The 13,483-nt window shown below is 46.2% G+C and overlaps 1 protein-coding gene across 6 annotated transcripts in view; it reads right to left on the reverse strand.

Annotated features, from left to right (window-relative positions):
* The window catches only part of TTLL5 (tubulin tyrosine ligase like 5), a 194,208-nt gene that overhangs the window by 119,426 nt on the left and 61,299 nt on the right, over window positions 1–13,483 (reverse strand). For all 6 annotated transcript variants that reach the window (XM_067532885.1, XM_067532877.1, XM_067532912.1 and 3 more), the window contains 7 exons: window positions 12,637–12,728; window positions 8,507–8,620; window positions 7,919–8,010; window positions 7,387–7,449; window positions 6,257–6,295; window positions 4,977–5,134; window positions 3,663–3,963 (listed from right to left, as the gene is read on the reverse strand). In XM_067532885.1, the coding sequence (XP_067388986.1) occupies window positions 3,663–3,963; window positions 4,977–5,134; window positions 6,257–6,295; window positions 7,387–7,449; window positions 7,919–8,010; window positions 8,507–8,620; window positions 12,637–12,728 (859 nt within the window). The remainder of the gene's footprint in view (window positions 1–3,662; window positions 3,964–4,976; window positions 5,135–6,256; window positions 6,296–7,386; window positions 7,450–7,918; window positions 8,011–8,506; window positions 8,621–12,636; window positions 12,729–13,483) is intronic.

Raw genomic sequence — 13,483 nt, forward strand, 5'->3', positions numbered from 1 at the left:
CCCTTTTCACATCCTTAGCAGCCCAGCTGGGAGGTCAACCACTTGAACACTGCCGAGCAGAATATTCCTAGCCCACTCTGAAGCTCCTGTGGTACTGTCTCTTCATGACAATTTTGAACACAGCACTAATGACCACAAATTAAACTGAAGAGCTCTGACCCAATGACAGAGCTGTAAAGGAGGCCCTGCAGTTCTTATTGGGTGAAGGGACCTCTCCCCATCTAGATGAAACCTCTGTAAAACAAAGGAATAACATTTGTGAAAATGAACTCTTCCACAGCCACCCCAGAGTTACAGGCTAGGCTTCACTGAGCCCGGCACAATTCAAAGAGAAAGGAACAGTCAGCCAAGTACATCATGAAGCTGGTCAAACACATATGGGACCTGTGGGAGTGAATCAAGGTGACCAGATGGTACAGGAGTTGGTCTGGGATATGCGGTTTCATTCTCACGCCTCTACAATTATAGTCACTTTAATGAATATGCATTAAGACAGACAACTGCCTAAGCTTTGCTCAACTCCACATCCCTTCTACAGCATAGCTTACAAATCCTCCTACAGCCCTGCGTGAGCCCCACTTCCTGCTTCCAGTTTCTCTGCTCCTCTCTCACCCACTCTTTACTTTGTGGCTTTTTTTTTTTTTTACACTTCCCTATACTCAGTACAGGCTGTGTCCTCACTTCGCCAGACATGGCCCTCCCCCTCCTGCTTGCTATTTCTGTTTAAGTACTTACATGGCCCTCATTAATGTACTAGGGTCAGCACCTGCTCCCATCAGGCCCCTGATCCTTTATCAGGTTCCTCTACTCGGGAGCCTGGCCTCCCTACCATACTTGTTTACAAAGTGCAGTGATACATCCTTATAAAACTATAGAAATCATACAAAATAGTAGCAGCACCAGCATGGACCACTGCATCAGCCTAGAGTTAATATGGGAAGATGACCAGGGAAATTTAAACGACATACTGTCTGGATTTATGCCTCTGCTTGATCATTAGTTTTTCACATTTCTGAAGGCCTGTTACAGGACTAGGGAGGATTTGAGAAGATGAAGAGTTCACAGGAGGCTGAGGTTGACACCTCTCTATTGGGTTATCTCAGGGGGTTTACTTTAAGTAAAAAACAAGCTTGGTCTCTGGTTACATTACTGCCTTGCAATGAACTCCACAACACAGAACAAAACTTGTGGCTCCTCAGAGCTCCCTGTCCTAGCTTTTAGACAACAAACCAATCTTTTCCCCCACATGGGACCAACGAGCCATTAGCAGACTTTGGACTCTGACTAGGAATTAACCTTCAGAATACCAGCCCACTCTATCTCCACAGCATCTCTCTCCTAGGGGCTCCCTCCAGGGTTGCAGATCCCTTCCAGGGTCATCAAAACATCACATGACAAAGTATCTAAGATTCCTGCTGCTAGAAGGGCCCAAGGATAATTTTTTCAGGAGCAGTACAAACTTGTAACACAGCCGCCTCCCTCCCCACCGTCACCCCACCCACACCCATGGGGGTTGCAGCCTGGGCCAGGCACCCCAGGGCCTCCAGGCCCGGTAAAATGTACCCTTTTCCCCCCGCATGTGGGGGCCTTGGCTGCTAGGACTAGAAGACAACTCATTGACAACTCCTTGCCTGTATCTCGGTTTCAAAACACAGAACTTGGACCTACTCTTAATCCCAACATGGAACCAGAGGAGGCCCTTCAAAATGGGCCCTGGAGAAAGAATGTTACATTGGCTCTTTCAATTTCTGTCCTGCATCTGAGAAGCAGAAGAAGAAGAAGAAGAAGAAGAAAACATTCAACAGAAGCCTCAAAAGTAGGGGCAGACACAGCTTCCTCTACTGGTGATTCACCGGGGATTGCACAATGGGGGATACAGCTCATCCTCAATAATTGTCACCACCCACCAATACTGCTAGAAGAATGATAGTAAGAGAAGCTGGCTGAACAGGCCCAGGACTGAGAACATCCTGCCTCTCAGAAGGGCTGTATGGGACAGGCCTGGTTTCTTTCGGATGAGATTTTCATGACTTCAGCTCCTCAGCCTGCTGGCCCCGCAGCCAAGCTTTCCATCAGTGACAAATCAGACGGGGCTGAGTCCAGCACAATCCTTGTACATGAAGTCACTGCACGCCTTACACTGTGTGGAGCTCCTTAGCTGCTCCAGGGGAATCCCAATGGGGCTGGGTGCTGAGTAGGAATCTGCCAGCAACTCCAGACAGAAGCCTGCATTCTCAGCAGGACTTGGCTGCCCTATGTGTGAGTGGGTGAGGTCAGTATTGCTGTGTCTGCCTTGAAAACCTGTTTCCAAATTTTCCCCCTTACACCACAGCAGCACATGCCTCAGCCACAGCAAGATAATAGAGCAACCCAAATTCCTCCTGATGTTTTCCTGAGGCCTCCCAGCCTCACTGAAACTAAACTGGGAAAGAAGAGGCAGGTTACATAGGGGTCAATGGAATCTTGTTTTTTATAAGCTTGTACAATTTTGCATAAGATATGACAAATTATGAAAACACCTTTTATCCAGAAGAGGGATAATCATCCCCCTACCCTATTCAGCAAGGGGATACTCTCACTCCATCCCTTATAATGTGCCTCCCAGCAGAGGGGTACTCTGTCTCCCCTACTTAACCAGAAGAGTGATTATCCTCCTATCTAGTAGGCCCCAAGCTGAAGAGTTCCCAAACTTTCCTTCCACCACACCCTTCTTGCAAGCAGTGCAGTCAAGCACCAGAGCACACTCCACCCCATCCCTCCCAACACTGGACAATCAGATCTCTCAATGCCTCATCACCCTCAAAACATTTTTGTCTTGCTTTCAGGATATGGCAATCCGGCATTTCAGTGGCTGTTGCCAGAGTTAGGGCTTGTCTGCACAGCAAGCTATGGTGTGAATCTACAGAACACCAGCTTGCCACACAGTAACATTACATGTAGACACTGCTAAAATGCACTGAAAGTCCCAGAGTGCAGCTCACTAGTATGCCAAACCACATTCTGGGATTTTCACTGTGCTGTAACAGGGTCTACATGGGATGTCACTGCACAGAAAGCTGGTGTGCTATATATTCACACCTTGGCTTGCTGTGCAGTAACTCACCATGTGGACAAGCCCTTAGAAACATTCACTTCCCAAGAACAATAACACAAGAATAGGAAAGATTTTTTTTATGGGAAGTGAGAAGCACTGGGGAATTCCATTCTCAGCCTTTTTTGTTGGCTTAATGTACAGTAAAAATACAGTACGATAGAAAACAGAAAGAGATGACGAACACACAAAGGTTTACAGTTCCACAGGAGGCATTTTGCATCAAATCAGAGGCATTTTGAAGGGCATGGGTGGCCAAAGTGCAGCTAACAACCATGTGCTTTAAGAAAAGTACAGCCCAGAGACTATAGATCTCAGTGTGCAATGCTGGCGTCATGCATTCTAGGACTGGTAAGGTGAAGATCCCTGCAATTTTCTCCATTTTGTGTCAACTAGATGCCAATGCAGTCTGCAGTTGAGCAAAATCTAGGCACGTTTGTTATAGGCTCTCCCACCTTCCTGTCCCAACTTGCAAAGGGAGGACTTGCACCTTATTGAATGTCCCAGGCTCCATGTCCTCATTGATACTAGTTGCTAGGCTTACCAAAATAATCTGTCTAAAGACTTTTACCTTAAATTTCCATTCTCCTGCAAAATCTGCAGCAAGTTAAATCGAGGCTCCGGCTCCACTTCTTGGAGAAGCAGCTCTGCACCGCCACCTCCAGCTTTCTGTTCAGGCTTCTTCAGCAAGTTCTCTTGGCAGGCAGTTTCCATTGTCTCCGACAGCTTTGTCTTGCATTTCACCTGTGTGTCTGCGAGAGAGCTAGCAGTTTCGTCCTGAGTTATCTCTAGTTCTTCATCCTCATGTGCCTCCTCTTCTTCCTCACTCTCTGTGTCTGACTTGAGGGGCATCTCCTTTAGTTTGGAAGTCCCTAAAATGAGGAGAAAACCAACAATGTTGATAAAAAAAAAAGGAAAAAAATCTTTCCTGGTACCCATCACCCCCTTGTTTACGCCCACACTCTTTGCTGCTGGAAGTCCAAGAAGCCTAGCTAACTGCAGCCCAGCCATCACCACTGTACTTCATTCTTCACTAGAACCTTCCACCTGAGGATCTCAAAGCAACTTATAAATCCTTCCTCCCAACACCAGGAAGTAGCTGAATTTCCTCCTCTTTAAAGTAAGAGTAGAGATTAAATGACTTGTCCAAGGTCATATCCTGTCTCCATGGCAAAGTCAGGGTTAGTACATTACCTGATCTCTGGTTCTTATGTTAGTCAGGATTTCCTTGCCTTTGTTTACTCTCATATACACCAATATGCTGCCGATACACATTACCTCCTAACATACCACTAGACATCATGACATGTTACATCACCTCTCTTTGAGTGACATCTTATGATATGCCAGGTGGTTATAGGGCAAAAGATTAGACACCTCTGCACATACAAATTTGAGGGATGACAGTTTTAGAGGATCACTCAACTCTAAGCTTTTTAAGTCTTTCCAAAACATGCTTTAATGAGCAAGTTTCCCTCTTGCTCCCTGGGCTTAGTTGGTACCATATTGGAGATCCAGCCTGGAACACTCCAGACATTCAGCCTACTGTGGAGGGTGACAGGAAAGCATAGGCACACACCTGCTTTCACAGACTTCTCTTGTCCCCAGAAGAAGGCTGTGACCTTCAGAGGAGGTTGTCATCCCCTCAGCCAGAGCATATTCAGCTGAATTATGGAGGGACTGGCATATCAGAAGGAAGGCAGTTCAGAACTGGAATGTGGTGAAAAATCAGTGCTGACCATTGAGTCTCTGCCTTCTGAGCATTATACCCAGGGCCAAAAGAACCCACTAACACCTGCATTAGATCTGTTACAGCCCTGCCCCCTTGAGGACCCAACGACATACACTCTTCACTAGCCTGGCTTTACCCACTTGCCATAAATACCTGGTGGTCTTGCCCGTGCTGCTCTCATCTTGCCATGACATTGTCTGCGTTTCCGTACCTCCAGCGACAGGAGCTTCCTCTCATACAGTGCGGCACGAAGTTCAGCATTAGAATCCACAGCTTCCAACCCCAGATCCACTCCCCCATTAAGAGCTGCTCTGGGAAGCACAATACAGACAGCAGCCTCAATCACCGTGTCTCCCCCATTATGGCCTGAGAAACGTACATCTTAGTATCTGCCTGTTACATTAGAAAAACAGTGAAATCCAACCTCACCTTGCTCTCAGTGAAGCCCACATAATGTTAGAGGGAAGGTCTTTTTCAGAGACTTACACAGACTGTGGGATAGCATCTCCCCAAATCACTATAGTGGGTTTGTAGACTCAAGGCAAGACCAAACAAAGCTCATGTCTCCATCACCACTTCCCTACTGACTCTGCAGCCCATCTGTGAGCTGTTCTTACTTCATGAAACTCCCTCTCAGATGGCAGCTGCTACAAGCAGAATGGTAGAGAGCCTTGAGCTGGGCACTGGGAGTAAAAAGTGATGCAACAGAGTGAGGTGAAAATGCCTGAACCCAAACCCCACCTGATACAAGCTCTTATGCCGATAGCTTTTTCAGAAGGGTGGTTAAGTCAGAGCCCAGAATTTTAACATGATTCAGATGGACAAAGTGACAGCTCTTGTGCAAGTCCTGTCCCAATCTAAGGAAATACTCTGAGGCACTGCACTGCTCTGTGGGGAGACAGGAACATGACAACTGAGCCAGAACAAAGAACTCCAGCAGAAAGCACCTCTCAGTGTAACTAGAGCATCCACAGAGCTTCCCACTGTCTTCCCCTCTACTTCCCCAGCCCTTGGGATCTATCAGATGAGAGACATGGACTCCTGAGGTCTGTGAATCTCACCTCTTATAGAAGGAACAGTCTGTACCATTCTGTATCACCTGGAAGGGTCCAATCATGATTAATAAACAGAGATGCTTCAATGTGCTATGAGTCTCACAGCAGCAAGCATGAGAGGAGAATCCCCAATACCCTGTCCCCTAAAAACTTAGCTCTCTAAGAGCAGGGCAGTGGGTTATTCACAAGGCTCACTTTACAGAGTTGGTTATGAGGAGGGGAGCAACTTCAGTCAGTCAGGTCTTCCTACAGAAATCCACCTACTGATAGCTGGGGCTCCTAGCTGCTGATCTGGGTTCTGTGAGCTGATGCCAGAGCTAATGAACTAATAGTAGAGCCCTACTAATACAGAAATTCTTTCCTTAAATAGCCACTGACCGGGCTCTTCCAACAACTGGGCCTCTTCTCATCCTGCTCCTGCAGAGGAAGAGAGGGCAACAGGTTAATGGGTAGCACCACAAACTCATTCTAGATCACTGGAAGATCTGCCAAGTCTTCCACATCCTCGGCATATAAAGGAAGGCCACCCAAGTTTGCAGAGTTCCTTATAAATCCCATCACAAAGAAGGGTGAAAACAGGCAGTCCAAGCAGCTCTCTTTCAACAACATTTGTTTTTCTTTAGTACATATTGAAGGATTTGCCAGTTGGAGTCAAAGGGCCAAAAATATCCCCTAAAGCACGAATGCAAGTGAGATTTGGACATATGCTAAAATTATATTCCTAATGCCGAGACACCTGTTGTAAGTGGTTCCAATTATGATGACCCCTCTTCAACCAGCAACATTACTCCTCACTCCTAAATGGGCTTCCTGTGGACCCCAGGCCATGGAGAGAAAACTCTGGAGGGTCCTGACACAGGACAACTGATGCTGGGTGCAGCTTTTAATGGAGGTCCACACAGCAGCATGAGTTGCCCTGTCTTTCAGAGTGCTGAGTGGAAAGGAAGAGCTTCCAAGAGTGATTGCACAGCTGGTGGTACAGCTGGCAGCACTGGAGCTTTGGAGGAGGCTTCAGCACCTACCCTACAAAAGGAAGCATTCTGTGGTGTGAAACTGAATTCAAAGCAAGGGGAATAAGGAATCTTTGCAACCTCTGTACAAGCCTTGATAACTTCTAAGCCTGCAAACATCTGTATCCCTTGTTATACAATGCCACTGAACATTCCTCATTCAATGCATGCTCCTCCTCTTCCCTCCCCAGCCCCATGGCTGCTTCCCATGCCCTTTGTCCACCATGCTGTTCATCTCCTTCCACTCCTGCATGGCCAAAGAGGGGCCTCTCCAAGCTTGAGAGACCCTCTGAAGACTTTGTTTGGAGGAACAGGTAGCTTTGTGTTCACTGGCGTACTGGGGAAATAGCGTATGGCTATTCTCGTTCTTGTAGGCCATAGCTCAATGGCCAACAGTATTATAGCTATTCTTCTTTGCTCTATTTCAGTTCCGTCTATCCCTCTCCAAAAAGGTGTTCCCCCCCATAGTGCAGGTTGCCAGATCCAACAGTTTCCTACCTGTCCTGGAAGAGACGTATGGCCAGCATATAATTCATTGTTGTCTTGTGCTCTAAGTAGGATCTGGAAAGGCAGGTGGAAAGGACTGATTAAAGCTCAGGTCAGCACAGTGAAAAAGTAAAGGAGGCCTTGCACAGAGTGAAGAAATTAATAAAATACACCCCTAACTAAAAGACACTGAAACAATATGGTGTAATAGGGCAGGCAAAGGGAGAGGAAGGCAGTCACTGTCTGGCACCTAAACACTGGAGGAGACAGACAGGATGTGTGGTGAAAAAAGGAAACCAGGTGATAAGGGAAAGAAAAAAAAACAGAACCCAGCATCACCCCGAGGATGAGACCTATTGCATACCTGTGGCTGTAAGGGTGGGATCCACAGCATGCTCCAGGGTAAGCAGGAGAGATGGAGGAACTGACAAGTCTGTTGTCCATCCCCAACTGCTAGCCTGGTTGTAATTCAAGTATATGTCCTATAGCCCAAAACAGAACACCTGGGAGACACTGAGCCAACACACTGGGGATTTCTCCTCACCCATAAACATCCCATGTTAGTGGTGTTGGGAATATCCGGATGAAACCCCCTCTCCGCTCAGTCTCCTCCTTCACTCGACGCAGAACTTTTATCTGGGATAAGAGAAAGAAACACGAGCCAAGTGAAACATACTAGGACTGAAAGTTATCCTCATGGCAGGGCTTGGGTTCCAGGGGATGAGGCTGCCATTAGCCCTACAGTTGTGGGAGCGACTAGTGTAAGTCTGGCATAATTATACAATAATGTCACCCCACATGTAGGCATTGAAGGATCCTAAACCTCTTTAGAGCATATATGCATTCTTGGCTAGCAGGGGGAAGGGCCCTCCTGGAATAGTGCCACTATCAGCAGTAAAATTCAGCAGGTTCACTCTGAGAATAAACCATTCTCTAAATGATCTCCCTTATCACTTTTGTTTGTCCATATCGGGGCCAGACAGCCCTCTCAATAGTCAGTGGATGCATGGTGGCAGCAGCAACTGTTAATCCAAAATTACACCTGGATTATTAAATTACTTGTGTTCCCCTCATCCCCACATGCTGTCCCAAAGTCAAGGTACATACAATACCAGATATTAACAGCCCTTACCTCCTCCATAGACAGACCCAGCATGGAGCCACTTTGCTTTCCGGCTACTTTTTCCCTGCCTGAGGGCATCACGTTTTTCATCTCAGCATCACTGGCAGACAGAGGGCGTGCACGCTGTAGAAACATAGTCTGAATTCAGATTTTACTCTTTACACCGCTCTAAACTTATTTTAAAAATTAATAGCTAAATTCAAATTCCAAGCCCCCATGCTCAGCAGAATCCACACTACAGGGCACCAGAGCCAGGATTCACACTCTCAGCCTCCAACTACAGCAGGATGCACACCCCATTGGGCACTAGTGTCAGGATTCATACTCCCAGTTTTTGAGCACATCAGGACCCCAGGCATTAGCGTCAGCATTCACACACCTAACCCATTTGAGGGCATACAACTCTACATATCGTCTATCACCTTTAACAAATCCTTTCTTGTCACCCTCTCAATCCTTCTTGCTCTAGTGCATTTGTGACTTCTTCAACACTTGCTTCAGATGGCTATCTCAAGGACAATAATTATTTCTTCTCTTGTGCAAGAAAAGCCCATCTCCGATATAAATCTATCTCCTCTACTCTTCTTTACCCAAACCTCTTTTGTCTCTGGCAAGATCTTATTCTTCTCTACCCGATGACATTGCTCCTATTCGCTGCTGCCTTCATCATCTCCACCTTGACTACTGCAGTTTTCTTCTCTATTGCCTCCCCAAATTCCAGCTCTCCAGGCTCCACACTATGTACCAAATGCTATTGCCACCACTTTGCACCTTTGAGGAAGGGTGAGCACACCAGTACTCAATTTATTTCAGAATGTAGTTAAATAATACTCTCATGCTTACACAGCACTGGAGTTTGCCCCAGCTGACCTAGTCTCTCACCATATGCCTCCTGGTTGTCTAGACTAGGCCTTTTCTGACTTTTTAAACAATTATGCCACTGCTGGTGTGATAACCTTCTCCCTGCAGCTCCTGCCAACCGGAATAATCTTTTTGTAACTCTCCATCTCCATTCAACTCTCAGATGAAATATCTTTTCTCCTTTATCTCTGAATCTCTTTACCTGGACTATTTAGTTCTGCAGTACATTCTGGGATCATCTGTATCAAAGGTATTGTAAATCAGTAAATTAAGTTGAATGAAGCCCAGTACCTACCAACTTTGTGTTTGTTGGTCAAGACTGCACAGAGAAAGGGCACTACAAGAGACAGACAAATGGAATAAAATCTCGTGTTCTGCCAAGACATCTACACCTCTGAAAAGGTAGGACATGCCCTGCAGTGAGAGGCTATAGCTAAAGTCCAAGTGAATAGCTAAGTGTTCCCACCACCTCCTTTCAGATCTTGCCTATGCCCTGCACAAATGCATTCTGCATCACCTCCACCCCCAGCAATCATCATTATAACCTTCAGGCAAATGCTCAAATGTTTAGACCTTCTGGGTAATGTGCACAATCTGTAATGAAGGAAGACAGCTCCACGTGAAAGAAGCAAGCAACCTACCTCAACTGTCAAGACTAAAGTTATCTTTTTTGTACTAGATACATATTTTTCATCTGCATTAACACCTACTAGCCATTAAAGAAAAGAGATAATTGATGCTGTTCAGCTGAACGGTGCAGAGAAGGGAGGAAAAATCCCAAGAGGGAAAACCATGGGAGTCCCAGGAGCCATTTCACTGAATATCCTCCCAAGTTAGTCCAGTTCCAGGTGAGAAACAGGATGCTGTCCAACATTCTCTTACAAGGGCAGAAATGAGCAAATAGCAGCACTTCACAAAGTAGTCTGCGAACAAATAAGCCTCTACTTGGCACTGGGATCATACACTAGACCAGCTCAAGAAAGACAATTGTAGAATAAGCATTTGCATAGGAGCAGAAATTCTTTTGGATGCTGTGCAGACTCCCTCCCTCCTCGCTGACACACAAGAACAGTGAAGACCTTAAGACAGGGGTGGCCAACCAGTCAGAGAGGAAGAGTCAAAAAACAGATGTAGATATTGCAAAGAGCCACACCTCTGATGCATCAATTTCAGCAGCAGCTAGTCAATTTCACTTACCATCTCAAAGAGCGCAAAGAGCAAAGAGCAGCATGCAAAGAGCTGCTTGCGGCTCACGAGCCGCATTTATATAAGCAAAGAGCCGCATGTGGCTTGTGAGTCGCTGGTTGGCCACCCCTGCCTTAAGACATTATCCTCAAGGGACATGTCATTTCAAGCAGTTCTGCCACCAAATACCTCCCTTAGATTGGTTTATGCACAAGAAGCTACAAGCTCCCTTTACTGCTTAGGACTCATTGAAGGGGCTGTAGCCCAAACCAATGGGCAGTTACAAAGACACCAGGTAATTGCTCCATTTCTCTGGAGGGTACCAGTGCTCAGGGACTCAACCCAAAGAAATCACACAAGGGGTCATCAGTGCATCGTGGTGAGACCCATGGAACACAAGCCATCGTTATCATATCAAGAGTCACCAATCCTAACCTCATTATTTGTTTCGTACAAATGAACTTTCCCCTGATTAAGGTCACAAAGTATTCAAACTTCAGAGATCATGGAGGAGTTGAGAATGATTCAAAATTCCCTTTGCAATTGAGAAGTGCAGGAGTGGAAGAGGAACAGAAGATGAAGCAGGAACCAAGACAAAAGGTGTCCAGAAAAGAGTAGGCCATAAAAATTTTTGGGCAATGGAGACAGGCCCTATGCCCAGCCCTGCCCATGGGATCCTCCCTAAAGCCCAGAAACCCCTGTTGCATATCCTTACTCATTATCCTACAAGGGTCTTCCTGGTAAGAAAAGTGCAGGCTGAGATACCATTGCAAAGAAGGGACAGTCCACTTCATGGCCAGTACTCAGCACCATGAATCTCTGTACTTTTCAGCTGGGCCAGAATATACTCACCATTTACAGCTTTTATGAGGAATCCATTCTGTAAATTTATAATACTTTATAATCCAATCAAAAACACTTCCGCTTTCCCTTCACCCTGAGCTCTGCAAGAGCTTGCAAGCAGGAGTTCAATGACCAGAGGGGTTTGCCCTAGCAAGAAAGGTTACTTACCATTTAATTGTTTCCTGAATAAATCGCCACTTACAGAGGCATTTGTCCTGTTAAGTGGCTCCCACAGGATAGTTCTACAACGGCTAGGTCAAGGAGCGCACCCCTTCCCTCTGCTTTAAAATGTGGCCTTGAAAGTTAAGGAGACCTGTATTGATTCCCACTTGTTGAACTGGACATGGGAACTCGAGCCTCAGTCAAGTGTCCTTATGTCCAATGAAATCTCACCTCACCAACTATTCTCATCCCACAGGGTAATTCCAGATCCAGATTTTAGCTGATCTGAATTTTGTGAGATGTACTTTACCACTATTCATATAGAGTCTTTCATGTTCTGACAGTGACATTGTTCTGAATCATTGTTCTGAATCAGTTTCCAGGTAGATGGAAATCTGAACAGAGACAGATTTCCATCTACCTGAGCTCCAGCCACAGACTATGCCACAGAAAAGGTCAAATGCAGCAGCATGGTGGCCACCTGCAGGCAGCTCACAAACTCTCATTGACAATAAAACCCTTTGATTTCAAATTCAATGCACATAGCCTGTGAGGTGAAAAATGCCTCTGAGAAAAGAAATGGGCTCTCTCTGCCCTTTGCTGGGAACTTCCCACCCCACCAACATTTGTGGGATCCATTTGGCTGACAGAGAGAGATTGGGGAAGACAGCCTTTCAGAGCTCCAGCATTATGCAAGCATTTTAACAGCAGAAGGGGCACTGAACATTCACCACAAGCCATATAAGATCTCAATCTGAAGGGAAAGGAGATGAGAGAAATCAAGGGCAAAGTGGAAATAAGGCTCTAATTTCAAATACAAAAGCTCTTTCTGCCTGGAATGAGGTATCATGTGCTAAACTCATGTGGGATTCTTGGAGCTAGTCACTATCCACAATGAAGCTAGCTGGGACACATATAATCCGGTCACATCCCATGAGCCTCCTCTTCTACAACAGTGCTAGAGTTCCAGGGGCCTTACTACTATACTCGTAGTCTCTTTCACCTTTGGGCCGAACTGATTAAAATTGCTGTCCTGCTATTCTCCTCAGAGCTGCGGCATAAAGTCCTGGGTTGCTGAACTTGCTTACCTGAGGCTTCTGAAACGGATTTCTTCTGGCCGACTCAGATGAGTGATGAGCTACCCGGCTTGACCGCTGGCCCAGATCCTGGCACACAAAGCCTGTGGGAGTAGGAAACCATGTGAGAAGAGGTTACTCAACTTGTGCAGCAACTGTGATTCTTTAAGATGTGTCCCCCTATGAGCACTCCACTTCACATGCATGTGCGCCCCATGTGCCTTCAATTGGAGATTTTCACTAGCAATGTCCGTTCGACCTGAGCAAGGGCCCTCCACACCTTTGGGCTTACACCATGGTATAAGAGCTGCACAGACAAACTACCCCCAGTTCCTTCTCTACTGCAAAGTCTCACAAAGGAAACTGAAGCAGAAAGGAAGGATGACAGGGAGTGGAGCACCCATAGGGAGACACACCTCAAAGAACAGTTACTGCACAGAGTGAGTAGCCTCTTCTTTGAGAAGTGTCCCGATGGGTGCTCCACTTTAGGTGACTCCGGAACAGTATCCCCACAGAGAAGAGGAAGCTTCAGAGTCAGGTCCAGTACTGAAGACAAAACCACACTGCCAATGTTGCATCAGATCTAAAGGCATGGACCAAGGCATATTGCTTGGAGAAGGTCTGCAATGAAGACCACATAGTGGCTCTACAAATCTCAGATAGGGGAACATCTGTAAGTAATGACATAGATGTTGATTGCAACCTTGTAGAGTGCACTAACACCCTACAATGAGGTTGAATGCTAGCAACATTGTAACATGCAATATTACACCAACAGATCCACCTCAATAGCCTACTGGTTGGAGATTGTAGATCCTTTAGATCTGGCTGCAATGGAAGTAAGCAACCTAGGAGACTT

The sequence above is a fragment of the Emydura macquarii genome, unplaced genomic scaffold, assembly GCF_026122565.2.
Source record: "Emydura macquarii macquarii isolate MOO-44397 ecotype Brisbane River unplaced genomic scaffold, CSIRO-AGI_Emac_v2 contig_374, whole genome shotgun sequence".
NCBI lineage: Eukaryota > Metazoa > Chordata > Testudines > Chelidae > Emydura > Emydura macquarii.